The sequence below is a fragment of the Otolemur garnettii genome, unplaced genomic scaffold (genome assembly GCF_000181295.1).
Source record: "Otolemur garnettii isolate 467f Iridium unplaced genomic scaffold, OtoGar3 scaffold00021, whole genome shotgun sequence".
Classification (NCBI taxonomy): Eukaryota; Metazoa; Chordata; class Mammalia; order Primates; family Galagidae; genus Otolemur; species Otolemur garnettii.
Window position 1 is genome coordinate 18,643,452 of NW_003852416.1, and position 14,053 is coordinate 18,657,504.

General features: G+C 42.0%; 1 protein-coding gene across 1 annotated transcript in view; it reads left to right on the forward strand.

Moving 5' to 3' along the window:
- Positions 1 to 14,053, forward strand: part of CUNH10orf76 (chromosome unknown C10orf76 homolog) — a 232,993-nt gene that overhangs the window by 68,827 nt on the left and 150,113 nt on the right. The window contains exons 15-18 of the mRNA XM_023511776.1: positions 117 to 175; positions 2,426 to 2,491; positions 3,323 to 3,392; positions 5,032 to 5,092. Of these exons, the coding sequence (XP_023367544.1) occupies positions 117 to 175; positions 2,426 to 2,491; positions 3,323 to 3,392; positions 5,032 to 5,092 (256 nt within the window). The remainder of the gene's footprint in view (positions 1 to 116; positions 176 to 2,425; positions 2,492 to 3,322; positions 3,393 to 5,031; positions 5,093 to 14,053) is intronic.

Genomic DNA, 14,053 nt, shown 5'->3' on the forward strand with positions numbered 1-14,053 from the left:
AAAAAAAAAAAAAAAGAGAAAGTGTGAATGTTTCTTTTTAAGGTATACATCTTTGTTCTCTATCAAAACATGGTCTGGATGATTTAGAGGATTTATTTATTTATTTTTCTTTACAGATGAACACAGGCTTCACAGTGGCAAACTCTGTCTGATTATCCTTACATGTATTGCAGAGGTAGGTCTCATCAACCTTCTGGTATTAGTCTCTTATAAAGTGCTATCTTTTCCTGCCTTGCCCCCCTCCCCACCCTTGCTTCCTGTTTTGTGACTTTTAGGGTCCTAAGTCTTGGGAGAGAAAGTGTTCCTCCTTTGTGTTTTCTGTCTTCTCCTTACATTCCAGCAGTGTTTCTTAACCTGTGGGTCACGACCCATAGGAACTGTATTAAAGGGCCACACATTAGGAAGGCTGAGAACCACACTGCATTAGAGTGTAACTCTGACAACAAGGACTTTTTCTCCTTTACTGCTGTATTCTCAGTGTCTAGCACATAGTAGAAGTTCAGTTAGTATTTGCTAGATGAGTTAATAAATTGTGCTATGATAACCTCTATAAGTGAGGACTGGAAGATTCTGGCTTTTAAGAGTTGTAAATAAGAGACTCTTTAGAAAAAATAATCCTGCTCCTTTGAAGCTACTCATGTTGGTTCTTTTGCATTTAGCAAAATAAAAAAAGAGCATGCCTATAGTTCTAGCTACTCAGGAGGTTGAGGCAGGAGGATCTCTTGAGCCCAGGAGTTTGAGGCTGTAGTGCATGTGATTATATCTTTGAATAGCCCCTGCACTCTAGCTGCGGCAACATAGTAAAACTTAGTCTTTAAATTAGAAATAAATAAATAAATAAATAAATAAAATGCTTCCTATGAGTGAAGGGTGGAGAGAATAAAGCCTGAGTGAGGAATTGGAAATTTAGTCAAGTTGGTTGGATTGTAGTTTGGTGAAGAAGAGCCCGGGGAGAAAAAAGGAAATGCCTCAGTTTTGTAAGAAGGCATTTTTGGTTGGACTAATTAGGCTTGCATGCATCTTGGTGACACACAAGTATAAGAAAACTTGAATCAGTTTAGAACTAAGTTTTTTTTTTTTTTTTTGTGGCTGGGGCTGGGTTTGAACCTGCTACCTCTGGCATATGGGGCTGGTGCCCTGCCCTTTGGAGCCACAGGCGCCACCCTAGAACTAAGTTTTTAGCTTTACCCCGGCCTCCTTACTCTGTTCTTTTCTCTTTTAAGAAGAAGAGTAGGCTCGGTGCCTGTGGCTCAAGCGGCTAAGGCGCCAGCCACATACACCTAAGGTGGCGGGTTCGAATCCCCAGCCCAGGCCCGCCAAATAATAATGATGGCTGCAACCAAAAAATAAAAAAAATGGCCAGGCGTTGTGGTGGGTGCCTGTGGTCCCAGTTATTTGGGAGGCTGAGGCAGGAGACTCCTTGAGCCCAGGAGTTGGAGGTTGCTGTGAGCTGTGATGCCATGGCACTCTACCCAGGGGGATAGCTTGAGGCTCTGTCTCAAAAAAAAAAAAAAAAAAAAAAAGAAGAGTAAAGATGGTCCACATGGAGTAAAGAACTTTCAAAGACTTTCTTTTTTCATAGGCTTTGTGGAAAGATGACCTCCTTTTTACAAGGTTAGGGATGGTTGGTTATAGAAGAGTTGCTTATTAGCAGTGGGCTGGGTGTAATTATTTTTTAAAAATCTTTCTAAGAAAATCTTTAAAGGAGTTGTTTTTCATAAATTGTAACAGTTCCTAGTAATTAGAGCCTGTAGGCTTGTCAGGATCTTCAGAAAAGGTGTTGGGAAAGAGCCAAGCGATATTTGTTACCAATTTATGGTGAGAAGTTTTTGATTTTTTATCGGTCTTCAGCAAAGCCAGGGATACACAGGGTCTTGCCTGCTTCATACTGTTTGTGTAGCAGTTTTCTTTCTCTGTTGAGCCCATTCCTTGCATGCAGAGCATAGACCTCTCTTTTTACTCGTAAAGTGGGTGGAGCCTGCACATGCATCCTACAGCCTCTATGTAAACCTTTAAGCTTTCACAAAAAGAGCCAGCTCCCTGAGCAGATGGGAAGGAAGAGGGAATAGGAAAACATTCCTCTTAGCATTTTCCTCAAGTCCTTGTGTCTTAATGTTTTTTAAATTTTAAAATTTTTAATTAATATGGGTATATAATGGTTGTGTCCTCTGCTTTAATTTTATTGTTTTTAATTCACTTAGAGATTTTTGACCAGTTAAGGACATACTTGGAAATTATACCCAAGTAAAATCTGGTGATTTAAATAAGGTTTGACATAAAATCTCTAGGTTCATCCTATTAACTTTGCAACTGATTCTTGAAAGTAGGACTTAAAGCTCAAGGATTGATATGAAGTGTGATAGATTACAAACTGAGTTTCTTAAATGTACTCTTATTCCTTGCCTTTTCGGTATATTTTTATTAGGATCAGTATGCCAATGCATTTTTGCATGATGACAACATGAATTTTCGAGTAAACTTACATAGAATGGTAGGTGTTTCTTTTGCTTCTTATTTTTTCTTAGAGGAAATTTTTTGTGTTGGTAGGGTTGGGATGTAAGTGATTCTTCTAGAACAAATGTGGGTGGAGAGTTGTGCCAAAAGGCTCTTGCAGCCTTTGGCTGCTGTTCAATAGACCCGTGCCTATTATTGGTATTTTTTGTGTGTGTTGAGGAGCTATTTCTTACTTATGAGGGGACAAAAAGATCTACAACCATATGTCCATGACAGTGATATTGGAATGTATCAATAACATAAATTTCAACAAAGAGATGGGTATAAACGTTTTGTATTCAGAATGTAGTATGATCTTTGACTCATTCATCTGAGAGGTGAAACAAATAGAACATGGAAGATTAGGAATTTCCTAAAGCTTGGAGGTATGTTAAAAAATATCACATTGAGGTTTAGATTTAAACTTTTATTTCTTTGCAACTGCTCTTGCTATTTCTGTACCTGCCACCATCACCATTTCTTTTTATTATTATTATATTGTCCAAGAAATATACCAGTATACCTCTTTTGTTATTAGTAATGCCACTAGTATAGATAAAATCAAAGTAAAAACAACAACTTTCCCATCATAGTATGGTCTAGTTCCCTTTGAGGCTTTTATCTGGCTGTGAATTGTATTTTTGTCACAGGCCTGTGTTGATACCTGAGAAGCATTCACAAGTCCTGCTCTACCCTCCCCCATCCTTAGAAAGAAAGGGTCGCATCTCTGTAATAGTGACCTTTTATATGTATGAGAAACATGATGATAAACCATTCGATGTCAGTTCAGATACCTACTAATCTCCTTTCCCTTTTTTTGTGTGTGAAGCCTATGAGACATAGGAAGAAGGCTGCAGACAAGAACCTTCCCTGTCGTCCATTAGTATGTGCAGTACTGGGTGAGTATTATCAAAATTTTTCTGTGACAATGATAGATTTTTTTTTTTTTTGAGACAGAGCCTCAAGCTGTCCCCCTGGGTAGAGTGCCGTGGCATTACAGCTCACAGCAACCTCCAACTCCTGGGCTCAAGCGAGTCTCCTGCCTCCGCCTCCCAAGTAGCTGGGACCACAGGCGCCCGCCACAATGCCCGGCTATTTTTTTGGTTGCAGCCGTCATTGTTGTTTTGGCGGGTCCGGGCTGGGGATTCGAACCCGCCACCTTAGGTGTACGTGGCTGGCGCCTTAGCTGGCTGAGCTATAGGCGCCGAGCTGACAATGATAGATTTTAATGATTAAGATGAGGAGTAGATCCTGGTTGATCTACTCCTTACTCAGAGAAGTTGTAACCAGTTATGTTTCTTTCCTGGCCTAAGAAACCATGTGTTTGGTAAAGTAACTCAAATGAATAGAGTACTCAATAAAAGGGTGAATGGAAAGGTGAATTTTTTTTTTAAAGGAAGAAAGTCATTCCAGGGAAACAAATGGCTATGTCTAAACTTGATATATGATATAAATTTGTAAAATAATCTTATTCTCAATCAAGATTTTAAATTCTTCCCTGCCCTTCTTGGTCCAAATTGATGCATTAGCTGGCCAGAAGGCTTAGAGTTCAAGATTCAGGGATATAAAACTTCCTCTGGATAAATTAAACTGGATCACAGCTAACAGAGCTGACAGAAGCGGGGTGGTGCCTGTGGCTCATTGAGTAGGGTGCCGGCCCCATATACCGAGGGTGGTGGTTTCAAACCCAGCCCGGCCAAACTGCAACAACAACAACAAAAATAGCCGGGCGTTGTGGCGGGCGCCTGTAGTCCCAGCTACTCGGGAGGCTGAGGCAAGAGAGTGGCTTAAGCCAGGAGTTGGAGGTTGCTGTGAGCTGTGTGACGCCACGGCACTCTACCAAGGGCGATAAAGTAAGACTCTGTCTCTACAAAAAAAAAAAGGGCAGAGCTGACAGAGGGCTGTATTTTGGGTAATTTTTGTCTACAGAGAATTTTGCAGTTTCCTTAGGGGATTTAGCTGAACTCTTAATACCACTTAGATATTCAGACTCAGTTCCTAAATCTACTTGAATTTTGAAATAGACTATGTAATAAGCCTGTATTGACCCAAAGCCCCACACACCATTTCTTTCAATATCTGTCAAACCGAGCATGATAGTGAGGTGAGATGGACTGCCACAACTTTAGAGTTGACTCTCTGGTTACACAAATGTGATCATTAATTTTGACTCTGCTTGTCTCATTGTTCTAGTCTGAGGATATGATTTCCCTCTGGCATTTATTATTAGTGCTGTGTTATGAAATATCTACACAATTAAATTTTCCTTGTATCTGAATTTATTGGCAGGCCAAGGTATCTTTCTGGAAGTAGGAGACTGAACTAATTTTCTTGTTACTTTACGAGTGACAGATGGTGAACAGTGTTAGAAAAAGTGCTTAGTATAAAATAAATTAAAGTGCAAGTGAATACAGATGTGGTTAGTAGATGACATTTAGCATGAGTGCAGGACGTACTCAGAAGCTTTTTTTCTGACTCAGAAAGGCAAGGAATAAATTTCATTGTAATTGATTGAATTTTTCTCCTTTCACGTTTCAGACCTGATGGTTGAGTTTATTGTAACACACATGATGAAGGAGTTTCCTATGGATCTCTATGTGTAAGTACTCTGGTTCATTTAATGTGTGCAAATCTATTTTAAAGAATTGAGTGGTAGAAAATTTATGATCTATATGTACTTCAAGGAAAATATATTTATGTGTAGAGAAGTGGCAGGAAACATTTTATGGTCTGGATTTGTGCATCTTTTCAGAAGGGGGGAAAAGTACAAACCATAATTTGGATTCTGCATGTATCTTCATTATCACTTTTAGACACACTGCATGAAGAGCAGGGCTGATGCAATAAAGCAGTGATCAGAGGGGGCTGTTGTAATTCAAAGATATGTGATTCTAGGAGACTATTTTGTTGTCTCTGGGCTGTAGTAGTTAGAAGATAGAAAGAGGTCAGGGAGATAGAGCTGCTGGTCCATTCTTAGCCTACATTGCCCTGACAACCTAGCTAGGAAGATACGTCTCCAGTGGCTTGGCTGAGAGATTCTTTTTTTTGTTTTTTCAAGATCAGAATCTCACTTTTGTTGCCCTTGGTAGAGCGCCATGGTGTCATAGCTCACAGCAACCTCAGACTCTTGGGCTTAAGGGATTCTCTTGTCTCAGCCTCCTGAGTAACTGGGACTATAGGCACCCACCACAGTGCCTGGCTATTTTTTTTTTAGAGACAAGGGTCTCACTCTGGCTCAGGTTGGTCTCAAACTAATGGGCTCAGGCAATCCACTTGCCTCAGCCTCCCAGAGTGCTAAGATTACAGGCATGAGACACCACACCTGGCCCTAGAGATTCTTCTCTTGAGGAGATCTGATTGCCATCATAGTCACATAATGAGGACAATTAGAGGCAATGAAAAATCATATTTTAGGCTCAGCGCCTATAGCTCAACCGGCTAAGGCGCCAGCCACGTACACCTAAGGTGGCGGGTTCGAATCCCCAGCCCGGACCCGCCAAACAACAATGACGGCTGCAACCAAAAAATAGCCGGGCGTTGTGGCGGGCGCCTGTGGTCCCAGCTACTTGGGAGGCGGAGGCAGGAGACTCGCTTGAGCCCAGGAGTTGGAGGTTGCTGTGAGCTGTAATGCCACGGCACTCTGCCCAGGGGGACGGCTTGAGGCTCTGTCTCAAAAAAAAAAAAAAAAGAAAAATCATATTTTAATAAAGTTTAAGCCTTAAAGTTTTCTTTCTTCTTTGCCACTTCTGCATTCTTCTTCTAATACCAAAGAATAGCTGTGCCACATTAATGTGATCCCATATATATATGTGTGTATATATATATATATCACCTTTATTCCTTAAAAAGCATCTGAATTGAATTTGACAGCAGAATTGGTACCTCTATCTTTTGCAAGAGATTGATACGGTGCGCAGCAAACTCATTCTAGTTCCTCTGCCTGAGAATGTACCTCATTCTAGTGCTCCCGCCTGAGATCTAGGGAGGTATAAAGGTTTTTACTTTAAGTAGAGGAGACCTCCAGCTTTTTAGGTTTATTGTAGACTGTATAGTCTTGGTTTTCTAGGTTTGAAGTGATGATAAAAATTTTACTTTTAGGTCAGTAGGTTACAGTTTATATTTTTCCATACCTTTTGGTGTTTAGAAATAAATCTGATCCTTCAATTCAAAGATTATGAGAAGCTGCTCTTTATCATTTTTCTTATATTTAACAGATGAATTGTCTGCTTTTTAAAATTTATTTATTCATTTATTTGAGGCAGAGTCTCTCTCTGTTTTAGAGTGCAGTGGCCACATCATGGCTCACTGCAACCTCAAACCCTTGGGCTCAAAGACTTCTTCTACCTTGGCCTATCAGAGTGCTAATATTACAGGCATAAGCCACTGCACCTGGCCTTAATGCTTATTTTAGATAGCATCTGTGAACCTAAGTATCTCAGTGTTCAGATTTGGTTTGTTACTTGTGAGGCTGAGGAAGAGAATCGCCTAAGCCCAAGAGCTGGAGGTTGCTGTGAGCTGTGATGCCACAGCACTCTACCAAGGGCAACAAAGTAAGACTCTGTCTCTTGAAAAAAAAAAAAAGATTTGGTTTGTTTAGTCTTTCTAGTTTGATTTACTTATGTTCTAGTTTTAGGATGTGTTATATCTGCAGTATATCTTATTGTAGTCCCAGTTATCTCATAAGTAAAGAAATTAAGGCTCAGGAGAGTATATGCTTTGCCAAAGGTTATTCTTCAGTAGACACCATTATCTGGAGTTGAACCTAGATTTTCTTACTATAAATCCTGGGGTGTTACCATCCCTTCCCAGTTGCATTAGTTGTCTATTGCTATGTAACAAACGACTTTATTTTTATTTTATTTATTTATTTATTTATTTTTTTAGAGACAGATTCTCACTTTATTCCCTTGGTAGAGTACTGTGTCGTCACAGCTCACAGCAACCTCTAACTCCTGGGTTTAGGCAATTCTCTTGCCTCAGCCTTCTGAGTAGCTGAGACTACAGGCGCCCATCACAATGCTCCGCTATTTTTTTGTTGCTGTTTGGCCAGGGCTGGGTTTGAACCCCCACCCTCCGTATATGGGGCCAGAGCCCTACTCACTGAGCCACAGGCACCGCCCTATTTTTATTTTTTTAGAGACAGAGGGCGCATTTTATTGCCCTTGGTAGAGTGCTGTGGTGTCACAGCTCACAGCAACCTCCATATCCTGGGCTTAGGTGATTCTTTTGTCTCAACCTCCTGAGTAGCTGGGACTACAGGCGCCTGCCAGAATGCCCGGCTATTTTTTTGTTGCAGTTTAGCCAGGGCCAGGTTCAAACCCACCACCCTTGGTATATGGGGCCAGCACCTTACCCACTGAGCCACAGGTGCCACCCAGTAACAAACTACTTTAAAACCTAGAGGTTTAAAGCAAATGTTTATCATCTCATAGTTTCTGTGGTTCAGGAATCCAGAAGAAGCTTAGCTGAACAGTTTTGGCATAGGGAATTTCACAAGGCTATAAAATGTTAGTGGGGGCTATAGGCTTCTGAGGTTCTACTGGGGCTGGGGGATTTGCTTTTAAGCTCACTTAATGGTTGTTGGCAAGCCTCAGTTCTTCACCATGTGGGCCTCTCTATTAAGTTGCTCAGCATGAGAACTGTCTTCCCCCAGAGCAAGTAATCCAAGAGAGAAAGAGAATAAGAGCCCAAGATGGAAGCCACAGTCTCTTCTATAACCTAATCGTAAGGGAACATATTATTTCTATTGATCCCACAGACCACCTCTGATACAGTATATAAAGGGACTTTATAAAGATATGACTATGAGAAGGGGGGGATTGTTGGGGGCCTTCTTGCAGGCTGGTATTCACAACTAGAAAGACCGGTTCACAGCTAGTAAGTTGCATAACCAAGATTCAGACTCAATGTCTGTTTGAACCCAAAGGCTGCATTCTTAACACTTCTATAAATGACAAAGGAGGGCGGTGCCTGTGTCTCAGTGGGTAGGGCACCAGCCCTATATACTGAGGGTGGCAGGTATGAACCCGGCCTTGGCCAAACTACAACAAAAAATAGCCAGGTGTTCTGGCAGATGCCTGTAGTCCCAGCTACTTGGAAGGCTGAGGCAGGAGAATTGCCTAAGCCCAGGAGTTGGAGGTTGCAGTGAACTGTGACACCATGGCACTCTAATGAGGGTGATATAGTGAGACTCTGTCTCTAAAAAAAAAATGACAAAGGAAAGATTTGCATAAATGGGTATGCTGACTGGGGAATCAGGTAAGTTTACATTTGACCTCAGACATGAAGAAACACTAGGAATTTTCTATGAGAAGGAGTGGAAAAGGGACCAGCATGGACCAAGCCTCCAAGGGGCTTGGACACTTGAAAGCGTGCTGTGTTTGGACAATGGAAAGTGATTCTGGATAGTTAGAGTATAAGGTGCATGGAGGAAGAGTAAGAGTAGGAAAAAAGCTTGCCTGAGATTTAAGTGGATGATAGGGAGCAGTTGAAGGTAGGTAGGGATGATATGCTAAGATTGTGTGTTCAGTACTGTAAAGTCAGGTATATATCTGTTCACCCAAACCCTCACATTCCTAGCCAGTGAACCTGGTTAATGCTAATGTTCTATTTTCTACCTCCCCCTCATTCCTAACTTCACCCTCGGAAGAATTTTTGTATTGCATTGCTTTCTTAGGTGCTTTTTCCACCTGCTCCCTAATTGACTGTTTTGAGGTTAGGAAAGATGGAGAAGATAATGCGGCATCAAGTTGACAGAGGCTGGGCTCACCCTCAGGGTAAATTCACTTTCTTCATTGCTACCCATAAGCATGTTTTCATATCTTCCTTTCCCTATTTCCAGCTCCCTTTTCAGTTTTTAGTATTTGGAGCATCAAGTCCTTTTCAGGTGAACTTATCTGCTCCCAGCCGGGCAACTGGCCAGGTTGCTGCTCTCACTTTTCATTACATACTGCTTTTCAGTAGTGCACAGCAGAATGAGAAATTGAAAGCAAAATGAATTTCTAGCATTTCAGAGAAGTTTATAATCCTCCTAGTGAAATAGAAGAAATATGGAGTATGGAAAGACTTAAATTCAAAGCCAGAGTGTAGGTGAAGAATGAAACAATTTCACATCTGTTATGAATGCTATAGGTAAAGTAATGATGGGGGAGGTACTTATACCAAAAAAAGAAGTGGGGTGTTGTGGCTTATGTTAGTAATCCTAGCACTCTGGGAGGCCAAGGTAGGAGGATTGCTTGAGCCTAGGAAGGTGAGGTTGTGGTGAGCTGTGATCATGCCACTATACTCTAGCCAGGGCAATATGGAGTGAAGACTCTCTCCAAAAACCAAACAAATAAAAACAAAACAAAAAAAAAGAGAAAGAAAGAAAAGTCTTCCCTGGAGCAATAGAGGTAGGACAGTATAACCAATAAATTCCTACTCCCCAGCTGTACTCCTTGATCCTTTTTTTTTTGAGATAGAGTCTCACTTTGTTGCCCTTGGTAGAGTCCTGTGGTGTCACAACTCACAGCAACCTCAAACTCTTGAGCTTAAGTGATCCTCTTGCCTCAGCCTCCCAAGTAGCTGGAACTATAGGCACCCGCCACAACTTCTGGCTATTTTTGTTGTTGTTGTTTTAGTAGGCCAGGGCTGTATTTGAACCCACCAGCCCTGGTGCATGTGCCTGGCGCCCTACCCATTGAGCTATGGGTGCCACCTATTCCTTGATTCTTATTGCCGTTCCCACTGCTTCTACAGGATTTGAGAATGAGGGGAAATAGTCTCCTGGAGAGTAAACTCTCCTTTAAGTTATTCTTAACATGGACAACTTGAACTTTTCTTAAATCAGATACTTGCAGACCTGTGGGTAGGCACCAGAAGGAAGGTAGACTTCAGTAGTCCCTACAAGATTTTAGGAGAAGGTAGAACCTGTCTTGTGTTGAAATAGAAACTGTTACACACATTAAAGAAACTCCGCAAGAAGCAGTATACTGGGAGTCATTCTGCCAGTATATATCTTTTTTTTTTTTTTTTTGAGATAGAGTCTCACCCTGTCGCCTAGGTTAGAGTGCTGTGGTGTCAGCCTAGTTCACAGCAACCTAACCCCCTGGGTTCAAGCAGTCTGCCCTTCTTGGCCTCCCAGAATGCTAGGATTACAGGCGTTAGGCACCGTGCCCGGCCCTGCCTTATCTTTAAGGCTGTAGCAGTTCTTAAAATTTTCATTGTGTTTGGTAAATAGTGTAAGTTATTGAGACCACAAAGCTAATGATGTCACCTTTTGGGTGACTATGAAGACAGGAACAGATCCTAGGAGCAGCGCTGAAATGAGTAGTCACTGGAGGAGTGAGAGAGTAGTGACAGCATGGGCTGGGGGTATAGGTAGCATCTCACTCCTGCTCCACAGTGGCTCAGTGTTGATGGGATGGCATTGGCAGCAGGAACCAAGGTACAGCAGGCTGTGTGAGAGGTACTCGCACTCAGAAATGTATTGTACATGGTTGATCATGTGTGGGCAGCATCTAGCTGCTCTTGCTGGCTGTGACAAAGCTGTTAGCACTAGGGACCTAATGACTATCAATCTCATGGGGAAATTGATAGATGAGTTTATAAATTGCTAAGGCAAATCATAGCTCACACAAGGGCATCATTTAGCTAGTGACAAATGTATCCAACAGAAAATCACACCATAATTTCTAAAAATCAGCAAATTATTTGGAAGCTGTTAGGATGATTTATACTGCTGTTTATTTATTTATTTATTTGAGATAAAGTCTCACTCTGTCACCCTAGGTAGAGTGCTGTGGCATCATAGCTCACAGTAAACTTCTGGGCTCAAGTGATCTTCTTGGCTTAGCCTTCTTAATAGCTTAGGGACTGTAGGTGTCCGCCACAATGCCTGTCTAGTTTTTTTTTTTCCCTATTTTCAATAGAGATGTGGTCTTGTTCTTGCTCAGGGTGGTCTCAAACTCTTGAGTTTGGGTGATATCCCCCTGCCTCGGCCTCCCAGTGTGCTAAGATTTCAGGTGTGAGCTACTGTGCCTGGCCTATACTGCAATTTATATCACTAAGTAAGCAGTTTTGGTATAGATTTGTAACTAAAAAAATACACTTAAATTTTTTTTTTGTATTTTCTTACTCAACCACAATCACAGAGGACTTCTGGGACTCAATGTAGGGGGGTTTTCTCCACACACACCAAACAAGCAATTACTTCTGCAGTGGACACCAGCTGGATATCCTCTAATTCAATTCTAACACTATCTACCTGGAGATAGGGTTCGATTAATTTGGTATAGCAGCTCACAGAACTCTATGAAACACATGTCCCAGTTCAGGGGTCCTCAAACTTTTTTAAACAGGGGGCCAGTTCACTGTCCCTCAGACCGTTGGAGGGCCGGACTGCAGGCCCCAGGACAAGTTGGCTGCTAAGCAGGACAGGCAGTGGTGGCAAAAACACCCAGCGGGCTGGATAAATGTTGTAGGCGGACCACATGTGGCCTGTGGGCCATAGTTTGAGGACGCCTGTACCAGTTTATTGCAAAGGATATAAGGACACAAATAAACAGCCAGTAGAAGAGACATATCGGGCGAGGTCTGAAGGAGTCTGGAGCCCAGGAGCTTCTATTTCTGTACCCATCGGAGTTGGGGGTGCATCATCCTTCCAGCATGTGAATGAGTTCTTGTTCACCTTCCTACAGGCCTCCAGGTATTTGGCTATCCAGAAGCTCTCTGAACCCTGTCCTTTTGAGTTTTTATGGAGGCTTCCTTACATAGGTGTGATTGATTAAACCACTGGTTATTGATGTTCAACTTAACTTTCAGTCCCTTTGCCATCCCTGGATTTTTTTTTTGGCAGGGGGAGGGAGGCTGAAAGCCCAGTCCTTTAATCATGCCTTGGCCTTTCTGGTGACCACCCTCCATTCTGAAGCTACCTGGAGGCTGCCAGCCTTCAGTCAACTCAATATACAAAATCCATTACTTTGGAAATTCTAAGGACTTTCTTTTTTTGAGATAGAGCCTCAAGCTGTCCCCCTGGGTAGAGTGCTATGGCATCACAGCTCACAGCAACCTCCAACTCCTGGGCTCAAGTGAGTCTCCTGCCTCTGCCTCCCAAGTAGCAGGGACCACAGGCACCCACCACAATGCTATTTTTTGGTTGCAGCTGTCATTGTTTGGTGGGCCCAGGCTGGATTTGAATCCGCCACCTTAGGTGTATGTGGCTGGCACCTTAGCCACTTGAATCATAGGTGCTGAGCCAATTCTAAGGACTTTCAGAGTTGTATACCAGGAAATGGGCTTGAAGACCAAATATATATATGTATTTTTAACTTTGATTTTATTATTATTTTTGTCACTCTTGGTAGAGTGCTGTGGCATCATAGCTTGCAGCAATGTCCAATTCTTGGGCTCAAGCAATCCTTTTGCCTCAGTTTTTCATTTTTTTTTAGTAGAGATGGGGTCTTACTCTTGCTCAGGCTGGTGTTGAACTCGTGAGCTCAAGCAATCCATCTGCTTTGGTCTCCTAGAGTGTTAGGATTACAGGTGTGAGCCATCACACCCAGTCCAAAAGTATATCTTATAGTATCACAAGATTATTTAGAGAATAAAAGGGAATTATTTTTACAATTTTAATGTGTGCATTGATTTACATATTAATTTATATTTCTGTATAGTTTGTAATTTTTTTTTTTTTTTGAGACAGAGTCTCACTATGTTGTCCTCGGTAGAGTGCCGAGGTATCATAGCTCACAACAACCTCCAACTCTTGGGCTTAAGCAGTTCTCTTGCCTCAGTCCCCCAAGTAGCTGGGACTACAGGCACCTGCCACAATGCTCGGCTATTTTTTGTTGCAGTTGTCATTGTTGTTTAGCAGGCCCGAGCTGGGTTTGAACCTGCCAGCCTCAGAGTATGTGGCTGGTACTGTAATCACTATGCTACAGGTGCCATGCCAGTTTGTAAAATATTTTTAATGTCACTGCTGAAGATACCTAAGTCTTTTAAGAGAGATCTGTTTACATAGTTCTCTTATTAAATCCTGTCTGAGAAGCTCCTTCAAGACCACTAAGATTCCAGCTAAAGGGAATAAGAACAGAGAAAGATGTGAATTAACTACCCTGATTTTAGCTTGATTTTTGTGAACTATCAAATTGGCACCTCACAGATAAATTTGAGATCTGCTAAAGTTTGTAGGGCCTCTATCTCAGATTAATGGGTTAGAACCCAAGAGAGTCTCAATTCCACCTCTGGAAGTGTCCTCTACTTGAAGCTGCCATTCACCTGAATTGCAACTGGGATATATTAGAAAAGGTTACATAAATCAATGCAGACAAGAGCCACTTGTTACTGTTTTACTGTGTCCTTTTGTTTGCATTTTGTTCATTTTGTCTAGTCTATCTTTGCTTTCTTTGCCTCATTATTTCATGTTAGAAAGGTTTCAAAAGGTAGAGTCTCAGCTCGGCGCCTGTGGCTCAAGCAGCTAAGGTGCCAGCCACATACACCTAAGGTGGCGGGTTCAAATCCCCAGCCCGGGCCCGCCAAACAACAATGTACCTGGAGGCTGCCAGCCTTCAGTCAACTCAAT